This window comes from Muntiacus reevesi, chromosome 1 (assembly GCF_963930625.1).
Source record: "Muntiacus reevesi chromosome 1, mMunRee1.1, whole genome shotgun sequence".
Lineage (NCBI taxonomy): Eukaryota > Metazoa > Chordata > Mammalia > Artiodactyla > Cervidae > Muntiacus > Muntiacus reevesi.
This window is the reverse complement of record NC_089249.1, coordinates 166576859-166601272: the sequence shown is the minus strand read 5'-3', so window position 1 is coordinate 166601272 and position 24414 is coordinate 166576859. Positions and strand designations below refer to the sequence as shown.

Sequence of the window (24414 nt, the reverse complement as noted above, 5' to 3'; positions counted from 1 at the left end):
ACTTGGCATAAACATTCAGTAAATATTAGTTATTATTACCAATAAGATACAGGGGGAAGAGTCCATTTAAAGGGATCCTTTGCACCTGGAGAAGGAAATGGCAACCCACTCCAGTACCCTTGCCTGGAAAATCCCATGGACAGAGGTGGCTGGTAGGCTACAGTCCATGGGGTCGCAAAGAATCGCACACGACTGAGCAACTTCACTTCACTTGCTGTTTAAAAATCAGAAACCACAGAATCATGCTGTCTCTCCCCAAATCAAAACCATATTACATACTTTAAGAACCTTGTTATTCTAAAGGGGGTCAGTGAGCTTCCGCTTTATTTATAAAATAGTAAAATAACAGTTCTCACTTTTTGGGTGCAAAAGACGTAAGGTGAGTGCCCAATACCATATCAGAAGTAGAAACAGTAAATGTATCCCAGAATCTCTCTGGAAAGAAGCCGCAGAGGAGAGGGCTTGGTAAAAACCAGACAGAACCACCTAAACCTCTGCAGAGGCCTATCTGTGGGTCAGTGCCTTAAAGGCAGTGGTTATCGAACCTTTAAGTCCGCAGACAACTCTAAAGGGCAGGGGATCCCCCTGCCCCAGACTCCACCTGGTTCTCCAGTGATGGATTAATGGAAGGGTGAAGCAAATCATTAAATCGTGTCCCAAACTCAAGTTCAAATGTCTCATTTTACACAACATGAATGGGAAAATAACACCCTCTGAGAGCACCTGGCCAACCCTTTGGTAGCCATTCTGAGACCTCTGGTTCCAAGACGCCTCTTCCACCAGACCTGACGGAGGGGAGGAGCAGCCCAATCAGGGGCTAAGGCGCAGGGAGCCTGGTGAAACCTCTGGCTTCTGCCACCCCCTCACAAAGACATAGATCTTGACACTGATTCCTTCTCTCTCGCTAACAGACTTAGAGAGAAGGCATTTTAACCTTTTGAGACACAAACAACTGTCACTGTTCTATGGCGCCCAGATCAAAACGAGAGACAAAACACTCCACACCTCTGATCCATTGTGATTTAGAAGTGCACTGTATGAGTTTCCTTTGTTATCGTGACCTTTCATGTGACTTTTGAGACTGTATTGAGTGCTGAATGTTTTCTCACAGCCATTACTGGGGCAGAAAAAGGGTCTTTCACCTGCAAGAATGAAAGGAGGTGTTAATTTCACCATAAAATCATTTCACTGGATTGAGACATCTACTTTCCCCTAACATAGGGAAGTAAATATGCTAATGAGGGTTCAAGTAATACACTGGATCAATTACCCACAAGTTAATCATCCCAGTCCTAAAATTCAATGCAGAGTAAAGCACTGAGAATGGCCTGCTCCTAGGAAGTGGAAAGAGAAGACTAGTTTCTTTCTTCCCCTCAGATTCTTTACTGAGTATCTCTGAATTGGTTTTATTTCTTAAGGTTAAGCTCCTGAGTCCAGCCTTTAGATCCTTCTTAACATCTGAGAGGAACTCAAACATTATAGGTGAAGGCCAACTGATTAGACTTGCTCTCTCCACAAAGCTGTACAGGTCTCAGTGGAAACACACGTATTTATTGGCTCAATGAAGGTTAAAAGATAAAAATTAGCCTAAACTCACCTGTATGTGTACGGACATGAGTTTTAAGGTGGTGGCTTGCTGCAAATGCTTTTCCACAGCCATCATGATCACACCTAAGGAAGTTGTTTAAGCAGAGAGGATAGCAGTCATTAGCTAATAACCCTTTATCTTCAATGTCTCTTGTAAATACAATTAAAACTGCTCAGAACACTATGATCAGATTGACAAAACGGGTTTTACAGATGGGAATAATGACAGGTCCCTGGAAAAGTAAGGCGACAAATCTGGGATCAGAGGGAGAGGCTGGTCCAGGAAACGTGTTTCTCGTCCTACAGATAAGGCTCATGCTGAAAGCCCGAACAATAAAACTCTTTTGATGAATGACACAACAGAATTCTATTGACAATGAGAACGCATATGGAAAATCTACTATGGCAAATGAAACATAAGGAATACCAGTGATGGGTACAGAGGCTTTCACATAGGCACAGGCCTGGAAATACAACACTAGAGCAAAATTAGTCAGAATACACTGGCTACAATGTAATTATCTGTCATCTTCAGAGAACTTTTCTCTTTTACTTTCTTGATAACTAAAACCAAAGGTAATATTTCCCTCCTTAGGACTCCAAGGGCATTTACCTACATGCTACTTTTATGGCACCTGTCATTCCCAATCTGATTTTATCTCTGTGTGCATACATCTGTTATCTCTTCTCCTAGATTGCAATTCCTTTGAGGGCAGGGTCCACGTAGTTCTTCACACTTGCTGTAGTTCTTGCACATAGCAGGCATTCGGTCACTATTTACATGAATGAATGCATATACTTACAAGCCAAAATATTTTATTTCTTTAAATAGAAAGCTTCTCTAAAGCATTTTACTTTCTAAGTACATAAAATCATTGTGTCTAAAGCCCCATCTAACATTCAAGAAAAATTAGCAGTTTTAATCATGACAAAAACACGTGTAATTGAATAGAAATCAGAAACCCCTGACAGCCCTATGGGGAAAAAAGCAACCCAAGCTTCACAGCAGCTGAAGAGTAACCAACTAGGATCTAAATATTCTTGCCTTTAGAGGGGCCATGACTCAGAAACGTATCTGTAATTCTTAAAAACACATTTCCATTTAATTGGTGTTTAAGAGTTGGTCCCTGAAGACTTTCCGATTTTCAGGTATCCTAATGAGATGAGTGATTTGAGAATAGAAAGGCAGCATATTTAATGCCATGAATGTAACAGCAATCCTTCCTGCCTAAATTCAGAGACATGTTTATAGACAGTTTTCAGTAATATATCTGTTATATTTAGGACAAATCCTTACAAACTGATTACCTTGTTAAAAACATCATATAACTCCAAAGTTGTTTTTCAATCCCTGCTGAATGCCCAGAACCACGCTATATGCTGTGAGCACAGGAGAAAGTAGATGATACAACTCCTTCCTTCAAGCTTATATTTATACATGTATCAATTAAATATATATGTGTTCATATATATATATATATATATATATATATGGAAATCTATAGATAAAAATGGGTGCTCCTAGCACTGTTTACAATAGTCAGGACATGGAAGCAACCTAGATGTCCATCAGCAGATGAATGGATAAGAAAGCTGTGGTACATATACACAGTGGAATATTACTCAGCTTTTAAAAAGAATGCATTTGAATTAGTTCTAACGAGGTGGATGAAAACTGGAGTCTATTATACAGTGTGAAGTAAGTCAGAAAGAAAAACACCAATATGGTATATTAATGCATACATATGGAATTTAGAAAGATGGTAATGATGACCCTATATGCGAGACAGCAAAAGAGACACAGATGTAAAGAACAGACTTTTGGACTCTGTGGGAGAAGGCGAGGGTGGGATGATTTGAGAGAACAGCACTGAAACATGTATATTACCATATGTGAAATAGATCCCCAGTCCAGGTTTGATGTATGAGACAGGGTGCTCAGGGCTGGTGCACTGGGATGACCCTGAGAGGATGGGATGGGGAGGGAGGTGGGACGGAGGTTCAGGATGGGGAACACATGTATACCCATGGCTGATTCATATCAATGTATAGCAAAAACCACTACAATATTGTAAAGTAATTAACCTCCAATTAACATAAATTAACTAATTTTTTAAAAAGATGCTCCTATATGTATGTACACATGACATATTACAAAGCAACAACCAAACAAGTGATTAAAAAAACAGCAACAATCCTTGCACCACTAGCCTGAGCATCCTTACCCCTCATCCTCTCCCCCCTCACCTCTCCTTAGGTAGGCATCCTTGCCCTGTGCTGGGCCTCTCAGTCTCACACTGTCTGGTTACTTGTGGTTCTTTTCCACCAGAGCAAACTAAGGTTCTCAGGAGGAGGGCCTACATCTTAGCATTTCTCTAGTACTGATGGCGGAGTTTCAATCAACGCTTCGTGAAAGTCAAGGCATAGAATGAGGCAGAGAAGCCACCACCCACAGGGCAGGCAGGGACGCTCTTGGACCCCAAAACCCCTACTTCAGCCTGCAGTCGTTCACAGCTATCCTGCGGAGAGCAAACACTGCCCAAAGAACGAGCAAAGGGAATTTCCTTCCCATTTTGAAAAATACTAGAGTACCTCAAGACATCTCCTTGAAACCCGGTCAGTGATAAATAGAAAACAGCAAGACCCACCGAAATGGCTTTTCTCCTGTATGGGTTCGAATGTGCTTCCTCAGATCACTGAGTGTGGTGAAGTACTTGCTGCAGCCTTCAGATTCACAGTTAAACGTCTTCCCTGTGTGAAGCCTCTGATGTGCTTTCAGCCTGCAAGATACCCCAGAGAAATCCCCTTTGTCATGATGCACGCCAGAGCTTTCCCACGTCAGCTTAATGTGCATCAAGGTCAAGTACATAAGAATTCTACAGTCATAATACGCTAATATCAACATTTTGGGCTCAAAGAGAAATTCAAAAAATTATACAGCAGAGTGGTGTTGAGTGTGACCCTGAAGCCGGGCTGCCTGGGATTCAAATTCTGGTCTCCTCTACTGGAGGGGGACCTTGACCCAGTTACAAAAGCTCTCTGTGCGTCCACTCCCTTTGCGGCACACGGGAACACTGCCTAGCACACAGTGAGAGCTTTTTAGGTTCATGTACTCAGCTGTGTCCAACTCTTTGCGACCCTATGGACTGGAGCCCGCCAGTGTTAGCTATTATTATGTTTGCTCTGTGACAGCCAATGCTGAAGACTAATATAAGTCTCCTGATATAAACAGTAGAAAAGAGAAATAGCTAATGAGCAGTCCACTCCCCACTTCCTGGGGGTAGAAAAAAGTTAATCTTCAAGTTGAGGCTGGGAAGGAAATCAAAGAATCCTAAATACCAAGCTCCTGAGCCAACAGGAGATATTATTCCATACCAACTACTAACGTCCTCAGGCCGGGATGTCATTCCAGGAGATACGAATCTAGACACAAAGCTTCTCTGACTGTAACCGACCCAGGAGGCGCCCCTGTTTAAGTAACAGCTGCTCTGCGGAGCTGTCAGCAGCTGAGCGCCGCTGCCCTCTTTAACGCCCTGCACGGGAACGCCCGCCCGGCGCAGGGGGAGCGCCGCGGTCACGGCAGAGCCGGGCTGGGAGGCCGGCGGAGCTGGGGGCGGGGGGCGGCTGACCTGTACAGCGTGTTGAACGCCTTCTCACAGCCCTGCACGTCACACTCAAATGGCTTCTCCTTCGTGTGCACCCGCACGTGGATCCTGAGGCTGTAGGAGGTGAGGAAGGCCTTGCCGCAGCCCTCCTGATTGCAGACGAAGGTGTACTCCCCTCGGTGGGTCTTCTGGTGGGTGCGCAGGTTGCCTGCCGTGCTGTAGGTGCGGGGGCAGCCCTCAAAGGTGCACTGGTACCGCTTCACCTGGCAGACGGAGGACACCTCGTCAGCGCGACAACGGAGCTGCCCAGGGCCCGACTCCCCCCAGAGCTTGGCTCTCGGGAGAGGCAGGCGAGATACACAGGCTTCCATCGTCGACACAGAAAGCAGCGTCTAACACGAGTGGGGAAATCTTCCTGCTGAGCAAATTACACCGGGGCAACAAATGATGAGAGCGATGGGCAGAGACAAGGCAGAGGTAGTCAAACACTCTAAATGAAAACGAGACCGGTGTCCACTCAACACCCACCCCCTAAGGGTGGGCAGTCACTGCTACAGTCACCCACACTCAAATACAATCTGACTTTAAGGTTGGACTCAACATCCTGTCCTCTGGGCCTGTAACCTGATGAGAACTAACCAATGTAAAACTGAGTTTAAAACATTCTGAAATGTATACACTCAGTCATAAATGTACTAGTTCAGTTATATACCAGCACAGTCTCTTCTCTAATTTCAGATCTACAAAATGAAAAAAAAAGTGTCATGCATTTCTGGGAATATTTGGTAGTATGGCATTTCTCAAACTGCCATCCTCTTGGTCTCCCTCCCTCACCACCCTTCCTGGAAAGTGTGCTATCCACAGGAGCGTCCACTTCCTTCAATGCCCGTGGAACCACTCGGCAAGGTGCCTTCACTGGACGAAACCATGCTCTTGAACTTGCTGGTGTTCAAACTCTTTCCTCCTTCCCGATTATCCTTTAGTATTTGAAAAAAATTTCTCACCAATGCCCTCTCCTTCTGAAAACGTGTCCTACACCACAAAGCAATTCCATGGGGCTCTTTATCTTCTTCCCTGAGTCACTCACTCCTTTTCTTTAACCTTGACATGTAGGTTTAGCCCAAAGCTTCTCTCTCATCTTCCAAACCTTCCCTTTCTCTCTCCTGGGGAAGGGGAAGCATCACAGCCTTGGCCAGAGAAAAACGAATAGTGGCGCTCGGGTTCAGGACTTTGAGCAGGTCTTTCCAAGTCTCTGAACTAAAGGTTCTTTATTTCTACACGGCAGAACTGAATGCCCTGCTGTCTCATTGTGCTTGTGAGCAGAACAAAACGAGATAAAGCATCTGGAAAAGACTCAGTCAATGTCCTGATGCTATATGTATCAGGGTGCTAGTTCTGCCTATTCTTCAGCTTTAGCGGACACCTTCCTCCTTTAGTCCTCATCATTCTCCAAGCTTTCGTCTACTGCTCTCGCCACACTACTGGTATTCAATCAACAGTTAACGAACGCCTATATCCCAGACAACAAGCTAGATACCACAGATAAAAAGGTGAACGAGACAAAAAGCTTTCTTTTTAAGGAGGATCACTTTAAGGAGGCACATGTGCACAGATGATTATAGACTGTGCTGAGCTGGACAATGCACACACCCACGGTGCTTGGGAAGCATAAAAAAGGGAAACCTAATCCTTCTCAGAAAGACTGGACGCAGTGAAGGCTTGGAAACTGAGGCATTCTGTCTGAACTGAGGATGTGTTTTGGTTTGCCTAGTGGTCTGTTTTTCAGGGATTAACTGAAAAAGTGTTCCTTAGACAAACTGGAAGAGACGGGCATTCCAGAAGAGGTAACACCTTGAGAACTACACGCAGGGATGAATGAGAACACTGCCCCGGAGGCCACAAACACACCTCAGTCGGTAAGAAACTGGAAAAAGAATCTAGAAAAGTGAGTGACGCCTCCTAAGTTTAGCTATGAAGTAGAGGAATAGGACAACAGGGAGCCAAGCTATCTTGGTTTTAGCCAAGATAGTAATACAACCAGATGAAGGGTTTACAAGAGATCATTCTGGAAGCCTGTGGAAGACCGCCTGGAAGGGTAAGCGAACAGAAGGGGTAGTAGAGTTAAAGCGAAGTGGGACAACTGCCCGAGAGAGGCGAGAAGAACCCAAACTAGGGGAGTGATGGGGCTCCCCTGGCAGTCCAGGGGTCAGACTCTGTGCTCCCAATTAAAGGGGGCGTGGGTTCAACCCCTGGTCAGGGAACTAAGATCCCGCAGGCCACACAGCATAAAAAAATAAAGCGACAGTGGACATTATGAGAGATGAATTCCAGAGAAAATAAAATGGGTCAAATGAGTGGCTCTAGCGACAACAGTGTGCTGGGGCGTGGTAGCAATGGGGAAAGGCAAAGTCAAGATCAACTCCCAAGATAAGGGCCTGAATGACAGAACAGATGGTCACATACCAATTTTGGACTGGACAGAGGGTGGGGAGAGGTGATAAGTTGGGTTGAGGTACTGCCAGGTAGCAATGTCTAGCAGGCACACATGTAGGCTGGAAGCTAAAAAATGAAGTCTAGCGCAGGGGTTTCTGGTACATAGATAATAGTTGCCTTTACTATGTGACAAAGCAGGCTGGTTCAAGGCCCAACTCTGCTACTTACTGTGTGACTTTGGGAAAATTACTGAAGCTAAGTCTCCAGCTCCTATTTACAACGTGGAGGAAAGAAAATCAATCTTTTTAGGGTTGTTATAAGGATTAGGGATAATTCGTGTAAAGTATTTCAACACAGGGACTGGCATATAGTAGATGCTCAGTAAAATCTTGGCCACAAGGCCAAAGGACAGACTCCTGAACGTCACCAATGTTTAGGGAACTGGTAAAAAGAAGAGATGCCATTGATGGGTGAATGGGTGACAGGACTGGGGAATTGGGAAGAGAATGCAAAGGAGATGGACGTCACAGAAGCCAAAACATAAAAGGTCTTATGGAAAAGAGAATGGTCAGGATGTTTTCAGAGAAAACAAAGAAGACAGGAAGGACTAGGGGAAGTATAGGATCCAGCAGCTAGAATTCACCAAGGACTCAGCAAGACTAGTGTTAGTGGACTGATGAGGTCAGAAGTCTGGCTTAAGGTGGATCATGAAGGCAGGGGGAGAGGCTGGAGATGCAGAGAGGCAGAAGCACAGTGGACTTCTGAGTTGATGAATCTTGTTTGTTTGACATAAGACAGGTTTTGAGCATATCTGGAAGGAAAAAGGTCCTGGAAGAAAGAAGCTGAGGATCTGGGAGGAACATAAAGATGACAAGGATATTTAAAAGCCTGGGTGGAGGGAAAGGCCTCGGGTAATAGGGAGGAGGACATTCAGTTTCAGAGAAGGAGGATCTGACGTTAGGATGTGATGACTCAAGGGCCTTTTGGGTCATGTGGTGTCTCTTACAACTACTCAACTCCACTGCTCTATGTCTGTGGGAGTAACCATTTGTTGTTGTTTAGACGCTAAGCTGTGTCTGACTCTTCTGCAACTCCTCTGTCCATGGGATTCTCCAGGCAAGAATACTGGGGTGGGTAGCCATTTCCTTTTCCAGGGGATCCTCCTGACCCAGGTTTAGGCAGACTCTTTACCACTGAGCCGTCTGGGAAGCACCGAAAGTAACCACAGACAGGACATAAATGGACAAGCAAGGCTGTGCTCCAAAAAACTTTATTTATGGACAATGAAATCTGAATTTCATCATTTTCATATATCATGAAATAATGTTCTTTTGAGTAAAAGTAATTTTTAAATGTGAAAACCATTCTACAAAAACAGGCATCTGTTTCCCAAACCCTGAAAACCTGTGCGGATGGGGAGGGAGGGGCCCTGAGTCCTCCCATCTCCCCTGGGCTCCAGGTCTTTCTCTCAAAAGCCCAATCCCTAGTAGGATTTTGCACAGGAGTTTAAGTTCCCCAGACAAGGGTTCTCCTGCTCATTCACCCCTTTCCATTCCCTAGGCCACCCCAGAGGTACTCCATAAATACCTGCTGAACTGAACTATTGACCAGGCATTCTCATGTCTCAGGGCCTAGTTTTGAAGCCAATCACCACCAGATTTATTCTAAAACAGTGCACACACATGCCACTTCCCTGCTCAAATGATAAAGTCCCAATTCCCTAGCCTTGTATTCAAACTCCTTCAGGGTCCTCTTCAGGCCGACAGCAGAGAGCTGTTAAGGCCCACAAGGGACAGTACCCTCTTCCCTAACTACAACACTAGAGTCCCATTTGCCTGCCTTTGCTCTCTCTTTTCTCTCTCCTGGAAATGTCCAGTTCCTTTCTTCTCTGCTTTCCCCAGTTTCTTCCACTCAAGCTTCACCACCTCCAAGGCCCTCCACTATCATTCCATATCTACGTGACAGTGTCCTTCTCTGAATCCCAATATTTAACTATACCACTCACTTGACACTCAGCTTATGCAGTTAATTATCCTCTCATGCACATGTCCTGATTTCTCAAGACTGAAAACCTCTTTGGTACTTCGAGATAGAGATTTCAAAATGATCACTGACCAGGGAGGAGAACCATGACTGTGAATGCTCTAATTAAGGAGTCTGCAAGTCTCAGTCATAGAGCTTATGACAGTGGTGAATGACAAGAGCAGAATTTCCTTCTTAAGATGCTACAGCAGTTGATAACTTCCTAAGTAACAAGTGAAATTAACTACTCATTACTGTCTCTCTGCCCTGCCAACTGCTGCTCTCATCTAGGTTTTCTTACTTGGCCAATTCAAGCTTCCATTAAGTGTTCCTTCCTCAGGAATCTGTTCCCTGACCCATTCCTACCCGCTGCACGAATGAGAAGAGGTATCCTTATTTCAGGGGCTTCCCAGTTGGCTCAGTGGTAAAGAATCTGCCTGCCAAGCAGGAGATGTAAGTTTGATCCTTGGGTCAGGAAGAACCCTCAGAGAAGGAAATGGCAACCCGCTCCAGTATTCTTGCCTGGGAAATCCCATGAACAGAGGAGACTGGTGGGCTATAGTTCATGGGGTCACAAAAGAGTTGGACTCGACTGAGCGACTGAACAACAATTCTTATTACAGGTTTTCACGGCACCCTGGGCTTCCCTGGCGGCTCCAGATGGTAAAGAATCCACCTGCAGTGCGGGAAACCTGGGCTCGATCCCCGGGTTGAGACAATCTCCTGGAAGAGGGCAGGGCATGGCCGCCCACTCCAGTATTCTTGCCTGGAGAATCTCCATGGACAGAGGAGCCTGGCGGGCTACAGTCCATGGGGTCGCAAAGAGTCAGACACGAGTGAGCGACTCAGCACAGCACATGGCATTCTGCATGTCTTTATTTTTTTTGGTATGTCTTTAAAGCACAGAATACCAGTAAGATTAAATAATTATGTAATTAAATAATTTACATAATCATCTATTTCGATGCTAGACACAGCAATAGCTAGAGAACAGAAAGCACCAAGTAGATATCTGTAAAGCTAAACAATGAACAGATACTCTCCAGTGAGAGCAAGGACCACATGGGGCTCATCCAGTTCACCGTCACAGCCTCAGGCACCAGCCTCTGGAGAAGTGACTGAGATTTGCTGAGCGAAGGCACAGACGAGGAAACAAACAAAAGCAAACCAACGGGACTCACAGTGGAGGAAAGCAGGGGCAAGGGCTGTGAGTGACAAGCGGGCAGTGTCACGGAGGAGGGTCAGCCAGGTCAGACACAGCAGAGGGGACAGAGGAAGCGCTTCCGAGACTCGGCTCACAAGGTCAGAGCTAGTCCAGCAGGACTAGCGTCACTGGTGGGTAGGAGCAGAAGCCAGGGCTTAGCAGGCTGAGGAGCTGCAGAAAAGGGAGGAGGTGGGGATAATGAACATAACTACCCTTACACAAAACAGCGGGGGGGAGAGACAGGGGAGAGGGCACAGCCCGAGGAAGGTATGTGGATTTAACGGTGGGACACGTGACGGTCAAAGCAAGTGCTCCCCAATGCCACACTGAATAAACCTGTGATCTCACCCTATCTGGAAGAAGGCAGTAAATGGAAGTACCAAGACTGTCTTTCAGAATCGTTTTTAAACAGCATCAAATTTCACAAAAAGGGAAAACAAACCACCTCAAACTGGATCAGAGCAGGAAGTTGCAAAAAATCTCCTTACTCAGCAGAGGTATTGCAACATTTGGTACATTTAAATACAATTAAAGTTTATCACGCATGTACGCATTCAAAACAAGTTCTGTTCCAGAGATTATATTGTCCCAGGAGATAGGAACACAGAAAAAAATGGCTCCTGCTCTCTAGAAGCTCAGTTGAGAGGAGACCCAAACAGATGAGAACAACAGGGTATAAGAAAATGTACAAAAAAAAAAAAAAAAAGAAAGAAAGAAAATGTACAGATGTTAGAGTATAGGGAAATATAGAGAAAAAGACTAAGAAAAACTCAGGAGGAGAAGGGGATGACAGAGGATGAGATGGTTGGATGGCATCACCAATTTGATGGACATAAATATGAACAAGCTCCAGGAGTTGGTGATGGACAGAGAAGCCTGGCGTGCTGCAGTCCTGGGGTCGCCAAGAGTCAGACAGGACTGAGCAACTGAACTGAACTGAACTGACTGAAGAAAAACTCAAGGTTGGGGATGACTACGAACAACTTCTCAAAGGAGGTGATGTCCAACCTGAATTTAAAGAACTTGAGGGACACATAATTAATTGGCCTGTCGAAATGAACCAGAGTAGGGGACTTCCCTGGTGGTGCAGTAGATAAGAATCTGCCTACCAATGCAGGGGACACAGGTTCGATTGCTGCTGGTCTGGGAAGATTCCACATTCAGCAGAGCAACTAAGGCCGAGCGCCTAGGGCTAGTGCTTCACAACAAGAGAAGCCACTGCAGTGAGAAGCCAGTGCACAACTAAAGAGTAGCCCCCACTCTCCGCAACTAGAGAAAAGCCTGTGTGCAGCAAAGAAGAGCCGGTGCAGCCAAAACCAAATAAACAATTTTAAAATTTACAAAAAATTTTTTTAAGAAATTAACTAGAGTACCTGTAATATGAACATGTCAACAAAGATTCCATTGGGACACACGTTTCTCCAAAAGAACTTAAGCACTGCATCACTTAAACAGCTGATGATTAAGGAGTTAGGGAGCTCAGATACAGCACTGGTTGGGATCAATGAGGATGGGGTCTAATGTTTCATAAAGGGCAGGAGGCATAAAAGTTTTCAGATGTTGATTTATAACGTGTTCTGAGTAGTTCTAAAATAGAGAAATATTTAACAAAGATGATTGCCCTGGTAAGTCAACAGAAGCAGAAAAGGAAAGGTGAAATGAGATAAGCAAAAATGAAAAAATTAAACACTGAAATTCTAGGAGACAAAAGCTTCAAAAAAAATTCAGAAGTGGGACTTCCCTAGTGTCCATTGGTTAAGACGCCACTACAGGGGGCGCAGGTTCAATCCCTGGTCAGGGAACTAGGCTCCCCACGTGGTGCATGGGGAAAAAAAAAATTAAGAACAGAAAAAAAGCTGAGTTTCTGCTGGAGGAAAAAGAAATAAGTCCAGCAGAATTAGATGCCAACACACACTAACAGCGCCCTTCTCAGTAAGGAAAGGGAGTCTCTGATTCTGAACACCGGGCATCTGAACATACTTATAAATCAATGCTCAGCCTGGCTCTTATGACTGTAGGAGCTGCCCCTTCCTCCCCATCCTTCTCCCCAGCACCAGCTCTATCCCCACACTGTCAGTGATCTCTCTCCCACTCCATCATCTGCAACCAAAGAACTCAAAGGAGAAACAGAAGAGCTCTGCACGGTCCACCACAGAGCTGGATTCACACACAGCCCCCACGCCTCAACCCTGTACCCTTAGGGAACCAGCCACCCTGCTGCCCTTCACGTCTCAGCCCTTCTCACAGCTAACGGGTTTCAGTGTACGATTCTTGCCTCAGATTATTACAAAAATACAAATCTATCAGAATCCTGAACACAGTGCCTGGTACATAGCAGGCACTCAACAGATGCCAGCCACCTAACCCTCTTGCCACTGCCAGCAAAACAGGAGTCCTCATTCTTTAGCCATGAGAGCCCTCAGCTTATGATTAAGTAAGTCATGGGGATGCAGTGTACAGCATTGTAACTACAGTTAATAGATATGTATTGTCTATCTGAAAGTTGCTTGCAGGGTAGATTTTAAGTTCTTATCACGAGGAAAAAAATGGTAGCTAGACTTACTATGGAGATCATTTTGTAATATATGCAAATACGGAATCATTATGTTACACATCAATTTTATCTCAATTGTAAAAAGTTAAAAACAATATTTAAAAAGAGTCCCAGCTTCGCCTGGTACCCTAGTTGCCCACCATGGAAGAAACTTTTGGGGGCCTGCTGCTCAGGAAGGACAAGAAGTCCAAGGGAGCAGAGAATGGGCGTGGAAGCTTACCTGTGGCAAGAGCTGCACCCAGAGCCCCTGCAGAGGGACTACGGACATGTTCTCCTTGTAAAACACGGTTCTAAATGGTGGGTCACACTCCACAACCGTATTAATACGACGGGTCAGCAAGTCAAGGGTGACTGGGATCCAGGGTACCCAAACACACAATCTGTAACCATGTTTCAGGAGAAAACGCTTCCCAAAGAGCTCCAAACAAAGACAGCTTAACCTTTTCTTTAACCGGAGGATACGTCCTTCCACATATCGTTCAAGAGCCATATGGGGGACCCTCCCCGGTGGTACAGTGAATAAGATTCCACTTGCTGATGCAGGGGACACGGGTTCAATCCCTGGTCCGGGAAGATCCCACATGCCACCAAGCAACCAAGACCATGTGCCATATCCACTAAGTCCGCACACTAGAGCCTGGGAACCGCAGCTCCTCAAACCTGCACGCCTTAGAGCCCGTGCTCCACAACAAGAAATGTCACCACAGGGACAGGCCCGTGCACCACAGCAAAGAGGGGCTCCTCTCAACTCCGAAACCAGACAGAGCCTGAGCACAGCAGCAAGGATCCAGTGCTGCCAGAAGTAAATTTAAAAAAACAAGAAAGAAAAAAGAACCACGTGGGCCTTCGAGGAAGAGAAAGAAAATGGACATTCACCAAACAACCACCAGGCACCAGACACGATCCTGAACGTTCTATGCAGCCCCTGTTGTGTATGTGTAAATGAGTAAATCGTATTTCACCTTCACGAAAAGCGACAGGATATTTTAATTTCAATTTTACAAAAGACGACACGGAGCAGCTTGCCCAAGGCCACTCAGTATATACCAGAACAAAGGCGGAACCTAGGTCTAACTTATCCCTGTGCACATCACACAGCAAACTTTAAGAATAAGCTAGATTTAAATAAGAGAAAAACATGAACATTCAGATTCTTTCTCCTACGTCCTACATCGAAATCTTAGCAATACTCAACAGGTACAGTCTATGTATGATGTAAATCCGAGAACTGTCATTCCTGGAGCATTATGCTGGAAAACCAGTAAGAATGTAAAGTCACCCTGGTCTCTCTTTCAAGCCAGTGGGCCTCAGTGATTGAAATGCTGATGGCCGAAGAGAAGTATGTGGCACGCATGCGGGAGAGCGCTCAACTGGCTTCATCTGCTGGTAAGGGAAAATGCTTCCAACCCTGGTTTCCCACCGAACCCCTCGCCTCCGGCCTCGGCGGTCTTCCTTCCGGACTCCCCAGAGTCCCTCAGGGCAGGGATTATTTCTCTGTCCTGCCTGATATTTGACAAATGCTGATGATACTCAATAAGTAAAAGCTTGTGGGAAGAATGAACAGATCCTCAACACTAGCATTTCAAGCAGAAACTGTCTCTGTCCTAGTTCTGCAGGGCAATTCTGTGAGAGTTCACAAGGGAACCTGAAAAGGAATATAATCACGGTGGGCGGGTCTCCTCCGCAGAGTCAGCAACAACCCGGTGCATCTGAGAGGATGCTCACGTTGACTGAGGGATTGATAATGAGCAGTGAGATTGGAACTGGGTCCCCAAGGTAAAGGGCACATTGCAAAAAGGCTTGGAAACACTGGAGTCAAATCTCCCCCCTTATTCTATATCTTAAAATTTGTCACACTAAAAAAAAAAAAAAAAAGATCACTTGGAATGTCACTGACCAATGTAGCAAGCAACCGAATTCATTAAGCATCCCTGTAGCTGTGTTTCTTGGTAGAAAAATGTATTTTCTCCCAATCAATGCTCTGGAACACTCTGGTGCATCATAAAGAGCATATTTGGTATGTAACTCCTGGGTTTCTTCACCCTTCTTGGCCAACCATGCAGCAGAGAAGTGCAAGGTCAGCTTGGGGGTGCGGGGAGACACATTCACTGATGTGGTTCAGAGAAAGATGAACAAGTAACCCGCCAGTCCTGAAAAGGTCTTGGGAAGGGCACAGATGTAAAAAAGTTTGGGAAACCAGTGACTGCATGAACTGATGAAACATAGCTGCTTAGAAACCAGGAGTACAAAGGTATTAAAGGAGCAATTCTTAAGAATGCTGACCCTGAGAATGCCATGTTCTCATTCTGACAGATGAGAGTGACAATGTTTTGATTCTTGAGTTTCTAAATCATTGACTCGATGAACTTAAGTCTTAGCAAACTCCAGGAGATAGTGAAGGACAGGGAAGCCTGGTAAGCTGCCATCCACAGGGTCGCAGAGTTAGACACAACTTGGCAACTAAACAACAACAAGAAGTCAACAGGCAGACAGCAGTAAAGTAGCAAGTACAAGAATAAGACAGGTGCACTTTGAATGGGAATGACCAGTGGCCCTGTGGAAAAAGGCAGGATCTGTAGCAAGGTTCTGGCTGGTTTATTTTTGCACAAAACAAGCACAAGGGAGAAAAAAATGAAGTAATAGGCAAGCCAACCACACACTATAGCAAACAATGGAACAATCTAAGGTAAACAAGAAAATCAAGCCAAAATCTGACTCAGAAAATAAGCTGCTTAGGAAGCCAAGAAGACTTAGCTATCCAATGATTTGATTTCTTAAGAGTAACACCTGGGTATAGAGATAGAGAAAAAGACCACAGTTTTTTGTCATGTTTTTTTTTTTTAAGGTGGAAGTAGGGGCAATGTAAAGAAATCATGAAGAGTGCTATCAGACAGTCATAAACATTGGCCTCTTCATACCACTTAAATGGATTTAAATACCAAGAAATCAAATAACACCACTGTTACAACAGAAGCTACAGTTATGATGGTGCTCCCGGAAGGTGAATCTACTGAATGTCTGGTCATTTAGCACAATTTTCAAAGGCTGAAAGCCACTGCTGCTTCTCCCTCAATCCCCAACCAACCCCACACCTAATGATTTCAATAAGGTTCTAGAACTTTCCATGTAGGTCTCATGGATAGAATGGGAAAACATGGTGGGAGGAAAAGAAAGTACAGTGAGCTAAATCCATGGGGGACTGAACAAGGTACTTGTCTTATTCACCACAATTATCAAGGATCAAAAGACATGAATGGTAAACCAAGCTTGCAAGTAGGACGGAGTGGAAAAGTGACAGCTCATATCACTGGTTGCATAATCCTCCCTTCCCTACCATCTCTTCCTTTTCTGCCTAGATCAGCATTTCCCAAAATGTGTTCCACAAAACACTGACCATGGAAGTAAGACCTGAAAAAATGGTTTCCCAAGTTCAAAATATTTGGAGAATTCTGCATTTCCTTCCTTCTTATTGTTATCAAAGGCTCTTGAGAAATCTCATATTAATAAACAAATCTGTCTTGATTTAACGTAAATGTTTCCGAAACATCTGCTCTTGAAAAACTCTCACACAGTAATCATTAACTGAGGATGGCCCAAAGCTTAGGGCCTAAGCCATGTTCAGACTTCCTCTGCTAAAAAAATGATCCAATCCCCTTACTTACTACTGCCTCATCACTTTTCTTCCTCCAACTACCCTATTAAAAAAAGAGAGAGAGAGAGAGAAAACTTGATGCTTCCTGCCTCCCACTCATTTCTCCATCATTTGAAATCTGGCCTCAGCCTCCAGTGAACGTGTTCCCATGAGGTGATCAATTGCACAAGCAGCAGAACTAACGGCTCATCTTCAGCCCCTCGATCCCTCTTCAGGGTCACAAAAGAATATTCATATTTCTTAAATCTCTCTTCCCTCAGCTTCCACAACATTGTGTTCTACCCATCTCTGGGACTATGTGATCTCTGGTTCCTCTTTCTCTTTCTAACCCTTAAATTCTCAGAACAATTCTCACTTCTTCTCCCTTGGGTTATCTGCACACAGTTTGAACTACTGCACCTTCATGGATCCACAATTCTCATCCCAAACCCCTTCCTTGACCTCAAATCCACATTTCCAAACAGCTTCTCAACTTGTTCACTTTACTTTTCTCCAAGGACTATACATTCAATATACTCCAACCAGTTTACCAGTTTCCCCACCAAATATTCTCCTCTTGATTCCTGTTACGGAATCACCATTCCTGGAGGGCAAGGGGGACAGGAGAGTCAGCCGCTTTCTCCTCAGCCTGCACAGAGCACTCTGAAGAGGCCTCTAAGTACCTATCACAGTGGATGTGAACTACTTAACTCACTACTGAGATCTGAAGCTCCATGAGTCATCTGCGTGGCCACTGCGCTAAGAGACAGAAGACACTTAACAAGCTTGGAAAAATAGATAAATCCTTTGAATCAGACTCAATTTACCACTCGTTCTCCAAACTTCAATAATAAACCACATTCTCTTCAACTTCAACAAAAGCTCTGGCTTCTTTCCACGTTAACCTTCATCAGACTCAAAGGAAATCCCAAAACTAAACTGAAACCATCTCCTAACTGGGCAATCAAGCTGCCAAGGCTACCAGAGCAACATTTCTAAAATGCCACTCTAACACATCACTCCTTGGCTCAGACACCTTCGTGTACTTCCAGAACACAGTCCAGACCCTCTGCACGCTATCACTGCCTTCCACGTCTGGATGTCTGCTATCTTTCCATCCTTCTCTTCTACAGCTCCCTGTGTTCTAGTCTAGGGGTAGTCCAGGAAACCCAACGCCTGTTTTCTCCTGTAAGTAAAATTTTATTGGAATACAGCTAAATGACATTTGGGGTCAAACAATTAATTATTTGTTGTAGGGGGCTCTCCTGTGTACTAGAATGTTTAATAGGATCATTGGACTCTACCCAATAGATTCCAGTAACATTTCCCCAAGGTGAAAACCAAAAATGTCCTCAGATGGTGCTAAATGTCTCCTGGGGGACAAAACTATCCCCAGCTAAGAAATACCAGTCTAGAGATTTTCAAGCGTCGGTTAACAGTAAGATGTCATTGCTAATAAAATACAGACCATATAGTAATTGTAGTACAGTGTCCAGATGAAGAGATAAGAGTCGCACGGTATTCGGTGCCAGCTGACTCACACTTGTGAGACTGTGTTCAATTACAAATTTTAAGGACTCTGGAAAACTGGAACTCATACAATCAAAAGTGACCAGGATGATGAGAAACTAGGGGAAGATGTCATAAGAGGGACACTAAAGTCAGTGGAGAAGATGTAGAGAAACCAACGACGTTTAACTACCTTGATGGGTTGCCCTCTGTGGAAGGAAGGTTTAGCTCACTGCTCAGAATGGAAGATCTAGAACCAGCGGGCAGCAGCTGCAGGAAGGCAGATTCTTGGCTTCATATAAGCCAAAGCTTTCTAACAATCAGAGCTGGCCAACAAACTTTGTATTAGGCTGAACTGTGGAACACTGTGCTCTCATCATCCTGGAGGTATTCAAGCAGAGACCAGAGGAACTGTTGCCCAGAGAGATTCCTGTATGAGGTGGGAGGTACGACACGATGGTCTCACTAGGTCTCCCTTCCAGCTCTGAGATTCTAAGCCTAGCAAAGGAAAGCCATATGCCACGAATAATCAAATTCTATAGTTTCAAGACCTGAGTTACAGTAAAAGAGAAAAATATTTTGCGAAACGATTTACCCGATGGCTGTTTAGCAACATCTGACAGTTAGTCCCGGCATTGCAACTACCAGGGATCTACGAGTTGACCTGCAATTAGTTCCTGGAAAATGTGTATCACTACCTTTAAACCACATCTTTTACGCTGCTAATTATCACCACTTTGTATCATGCTTTACCGTTTTCAAAGCATTGTAATAATGAGTTACCTTATGCACACTATCCAAATACGAGCATGAAAACTTTTAGATATACTGCCTCTTACTTGAGTTTCTTACAAAAGAAAACTAGCCTTTATTATCCACTACATGTTCACTAATAAAGCACACTCCAGCAAACACTCATTTCTCCAAAACAAAGCATTTTTACACAATGCAGTTATTTCCGCATCAGAGACATGAATTTACCTCCATGAAATGTCTATTTTATTCATGATCTGAGGAGGAAATTTGGAAAAGTAGCAGTTTAGCTTTCCCAGATTTCAACGTAGCCATACACACTGAAAGTTTCAGAAAAGAGTCACAATAAAACATGAAGCATACACTGTTAAGGAAAGCCACTGTAGGTCCTAATTCCAGGGGCTCTGATACTCCCCGGCTGAAACTGCCATCTAGTGTGGTTTAAGGACCCTCCCCAAAGCCAAAACGGGCCCTCACCCACTGCTTTACTTACTTCTTTACGTTTTGTTTCTGGACATTCCGACTGCAGAGTGAGAGTTGCACCTTCAATATTTCTTGGCATGGGCGTGGAACCAGGGTTTATTGTTAAATGGATCTGATCTGGTGAGATAATGTGCTGCACATAACCCTGGGACATTGCTTCATGATCTATTAGATGAAAGCCCTCTTCACCCCCTACTAGAAAAGGCAAGTGTTCTCCGCACTGTCCATCGTCATCTTCATCCTCCAAAGTGCCAGGGTCCTGCTCGATAAGAACAGTGGTCCTATCGTAAACAGTTCCAGATGAGGAAGGCACCAGTCCGTTCTTATCCACAAACCTGAGCATCTTGTCCTCGGGGGCCAGCTCATCTTCCTCTACCTCAAAGTAGCTGATGCTGTCGTCTGGACTGTGGTCCCCCATGGTTCAGTTGTGCTCAGCCCAATTGTGAGAAATGGAAAGGTAGTGACCTGTCTATAAGAGAACAAAGCCAGAGTCAGAGTCATACCACAGGACCCAGGGACCTCACCTCCGCAGCAGTCACAAGACTCTTTTTTTCCTCACCATATAAGAGCAGGCCAGAGTAATGAAAAACATCTTCTTTGGGAGTTTTTTCTTTAAGTTGAAAACTATCAAGTCATTTTGAAGGAAAAACAATGCCTTTTTTTAAAAAATGGAAGTAATGGGAATTCCCAGTGGTTAGGACTGCAGAGCACCCAGGTTCAATCTGTGGTTTGGGCACTAAGATCCTACAAGCTGCTTAGTGCGGCCAGAGAAATTTTTAAAATAAAATAAAAATTTTTAATGGAAGTAATAAGTAGCAGCTCATAAGACCTTTCAAATGTGCCTTACTGCCAAACAGTGTGAAGGTTAGTCAAAATACTTAAGGGGAAACAGGGACAAACTGTTTCAGGGTTGAGTTGTTATAAATCTTAAAGAAAGGAAACTCCAAATGAAACAGTGAGGCAGTGAGTCTATGGTGGAAGAAGCAAGACTTTGAAGGTAGGGTCACCTAGCCACAAATCCTGGCTTTCCTACTTACTCCCTGGATAATTTCTGTGCCTTACTTTTCACTTACGTAGGGTGGGACTGGTAATTCCTGTTCTCACAAAACTGTTATGCGGAGTAAAAGACATAATGTATGTTAAAACGCAATGTCTGACTACAGCAAAGGAATCAAGGGTGAATCTGTTCTCTCCATCCCAGAACAGATGTTTCAGTTTCCGGGTAGTGGAGCTGACCCCTAATCAGGGATATCTAATGAGATCACTTTATCTATTTCTCTCTTAAAACAATCTGGTGCCCACTAGAAGCTAAGTTTTATAGGGTGCTCTCTGAAATGAGAGGGAATCATGAGTCTTATTTTCGTCCCTAGGCATAAGGAGTTCAGGAGATGTCAGTTAAATGAATGAAAGACTTGCAGATATACCCTCTTGGAATGATATACTCTCTTGGGAAAAATACCAAACTTGAAGTTTTCCTGTTCTGGAATAGTGATTCCTCTTTTACCTGCAAACACACCAGTTCCACAAACGCGGGTTTGGCAGACAGAATAGAGAATTTACAAATAATTAGTACATCACTTTTAGTTTTCAGTCTGGCTTTGCACTTTATCTTTCTCTTCTGCTTCGGATCAGAAAGTGAACCTTTACTCGGCAGGGCGGCTAGACACAGTGGTAGTTACCAGAGACAGGCCAGGGGATCTGATCCGGGAGGAACCGGCCCGACCCCTTGCCCTGGCTTACGCAACCCGATAGATGCACATTTCGCTGCATCTGAGAGGAGAGATAAGAGCACCGGGGGCCCCACTGGGCTGCCCCAGCACCACAGGCGGCAACGCGGAGACCAACTGTCCGGAACAAACAAGACCAGGAGCTTTGAGGGTGGCAAACGAGTACAAACGAAGCACCCTCAAGAGGAGACCGGGAAAAGGAACCTGTCTGGGATAGTCCCCCGTCAAGCGCTACAAGAAAAAACCCGAAGTCAGGCTGGGGGGTTCCAAGCCGGGAGAAGAGGGGCAGGGTCCGGATCTCCATGGAAACAGGGGAGGGGGCTGGATACTCATCCCCATGGAAACGGAGGAGGGGTGGGGTCCCTATGGTAACCGGTCTGGGGTCCCTACTGGAAAATGCTTCAGAAGGAAGCCTAAGTCCCGTGCCTCCCGGGAAGTCCCCAGCCCAGGCCGCGTCTAGTTTCGCCTTTTACCTCCGCGGCTCCCGGCAACGGCGGCGGCGGCAGCAGCTTCTCCCCTCCCCAGCGGCACCATGATTGCCCCCACCTTCCCCGAACGTCACTTCCGCTTCCGCTTTCCGGAGGAAAGAGAAGATACGGCTCCGCCTCCCATTGAAGCTTCTGGTTGGTTTAGTCAGTGTGGGGGCTGAGCTCGAGCCTCCAATTGGCGAGCGCGAAAGGGGCGGGGTGCGGCGGGCACCGCAGAGACCTCGCGGGGCCGCGAATTCAGCTCGCGCGGTGGAGAGCCTGCCTGGTGTTCTGCTTGCGCGGGTTCGGAGTTCCGCTCTAGACGCACGAGACGCGAAGAAGAGGGGTCAGAGCCGCTAATCACTAACCCAAAGTCGCCTCAGCGGGGTTTGCGCTGCCGTCTCCTTGGCAGCCGCAAGCACGACGGGAAGGACCACAGTTAGCCGCTGAATTCCGGCCGGGACCGCAAGGGGGAAACCTGGAAAGTTGTGGCATTCCCGCGTTTCTCCTGTAGCTCCAGCTTCCCCTCCTCACCCAAAAAAAGTAGGCCAGGAGGGCTCCAGAAAGGAAGACTGGACCCAAACGGCAGAAGTTGGGGGTATTCGAAGCCTGGCCAGAGGGCGCCGCCACCCCTTTCCCTTCTCACAGGCTCTCCCTCCTCACTCGCCTGCCCAGGCCGTGTCTCCCAAGTTCTTCCACTCCAGAGGACTGCCGGCTTCCTCCGGACACGCACCCGGGCCAGGCAACGCCACCTACTGGCCATTCCCTTTCTTTAACCGTTCACATTGTCAAAGAACCTGCCCGTATCTAAGTCACTACACTGCCAAGGAGTGGTGCTGTTCCAAGAAACGATTTTGAACGTGCTTTCATTCTGCTCCAGTCTTGTAAATTCCTCTTAGATCTAGCTGTCAGAACGTCTTATCAGCTACAACCGTCTTCCCTATAAGCTACTTCTCTTAGAATATTCAGAGTGGGGCAACCCTCAGAAATCAGGTCAGGGGTCAAGGGGTTGGGGCCATGCCTGTACTAGCTCTTCCTTGAAAAATGTAAATAGTGGTTATCACCAGACTGCCAGGCAAATATCTCTCTGGCCCCTGACCAGCTGTCCCCCGTGCTTAAGCCACAAATGTCCAGCTGCTGAGACCTGCCATCTCAAAAGAGAAAAACAAGCAACCACTGTTAAAAATATATTTATCATTAAAATATATTACACATAGAGGGAATGCATTATATACAGTTGGGAGGATTTGTTGGTCTGGTAAACTCCACTTGTTTCACCAGAACACCAGTTTCTTCAGCATTTTCATTTTCAAGCCACTGTACTGCCATTGGAGGCTGAGTGGCCAGTTCCAGAGTTGTTGAGCCATATTTATGAGTGGGAAGCGGGGCAGGGTTTACATATGTGTACACCCATGTCCTTGGACAGAGCGCTGAAAGCACCTGGAGAGGTTGTGTGGCCTGTTTATCCAGCAGCTTCCATTTACATTCTTTGTGTCTGCATCCTCACTCATCCTTCAGGACTCCAAAGTTTGTTCAAATATCTGATCGTGGGGAGCTCGGCCCAAGCTACAGGGAAGGCACTGTATGCCTCGGAAGCAGGTTGAGTACAAGGAGTATGGCTGTTTAAACATTAAAAAAAAAAAAATCTGTTAAAAAACTAAAGTTGAACGCTGCATGTCAGTTTTATTGTGGTGGATTTCCCCTCAATGTCTTCACAGCTCGCAGCAGCACTGAGTGTGATGGTCATGGTGGAGAGGGCGGTCTGGGCTCAGGAAACAGGCAGCTGCCACTCAGGCTTCCCTCTGGGCTCATATCCTCTTAGGGCAGCTCTGGAGCTGAAACAGGTGGGGCTGGTAACTGGCTGCCTCAGGCAGAGTAGGAGAGGAGAGAGAGAGGCTCGGGGTGAGTGAGGAACTGGTGAACAAATTCTTGAGCCTTCTTCTTTTCTGCCATTTCAAGCTTTTGGTGACCAGCTGGGTTTCGAAGCAGCAGGCTACCAAATATGCTGGCTGCATGAAAAACAGAAAACACAGAATTCAGCAGAAGTACTACATATTCTCATGTTCTAAAGAGTGGGGAGGGGTGCCCCCATAGCAATAGTTTCTGCTTTAAAATAACTATCTGAGGGTAAACTTTGCCCAGAGCTTGAGGTTTTAGTTCCACTGCAGTGGACTTGGGACCTTCCTCAACCACACTTCTTGTAATGAGTCAGTTTGCAGAGTGCTTTCCACACATCCTTGGCTTACCTAGAATATTATCATCCAAATGATTTTTTGCTGAATTTTTCAGCAATTCTTGCAAAAACGCCATCAAATAGGTGAAGACATTTCTGTGACACGCAGGAAGGGTAGTAATGACCTGAGAGAGGGAGAATTGATATTTGTCTTTTTGTTCATTCAATCATTTCTCCAGCGCCTGTTATATTCCAGGAATTGAGTA

At 45.4% G+C, this 24414-nt stretch overlaps 2 protein-coding genes across 8 annotated transcripts in view; both read right to left on the bottom strand.

Moving 5' to 3' along the window:
• Positions 1-22076, bottom strand: part of MTF1 (metal regulatory transcription factor 1) — a 42177-nt gene extending 20101 nt beyond the window's left edge. For all 3 annotated transcript variants that reach the window (XM_065916126.1, XM_065916133.1, XM_065916143.1), the window contains exons 1-6: positions 21982-22076; positions 19792-20250; positions 5217-5455; positions 4236-4367; positions 1598-1671; positions 1006-1142 (exon numbers count right to left, since the gene is read on the bottom strand). In XM_065916126.1, the coding sequence (XP_065772198.1) occupies positions 1006-1142; positions 1598-1671; positions 4236-4367; positions 5217-5455; positions 19792-20199 (990 nt within the window). In that variant the 5' untranslated portion in view covers positions 20200-20250; positions 21982-22076. The remainder of the gene's footprint in view (positions 1-1005; positions 1143-1597; positions 1672-4235; positions 4368-5216; positions 5456-19791; positions 20251-21981) is intronic.
• A 1073-nt stretch (positions 22077-23149) lies between these two features.
• INPP5B (inositol polyphosphate-5-phosphatase B) overlaps positions 23150-24414 on the bottom strand; it is a 54766-nt gene continuing 53501 nt past the window's right edge. For all 5 annotated transcript variants that reach the window (XM_065916098.1, XM_065916105.1, XM_065916091.1 and 2 more), the window contains 2 exons: positions 24222-24333; positions 23150-23984 (listed from right to left, as the gene is read on the bottom strand). In XM_065916098.1, coding sequence (XP_065772170.1) covers positions 23842-23984; positions 24222-24333 — 255 coding nt within the window. In that variant the 3' untranslated portion in view covers positions 23150-23841. The remainder of the gene's footprint in view (positions 23985-24221; positions 24334-24414) is intronic.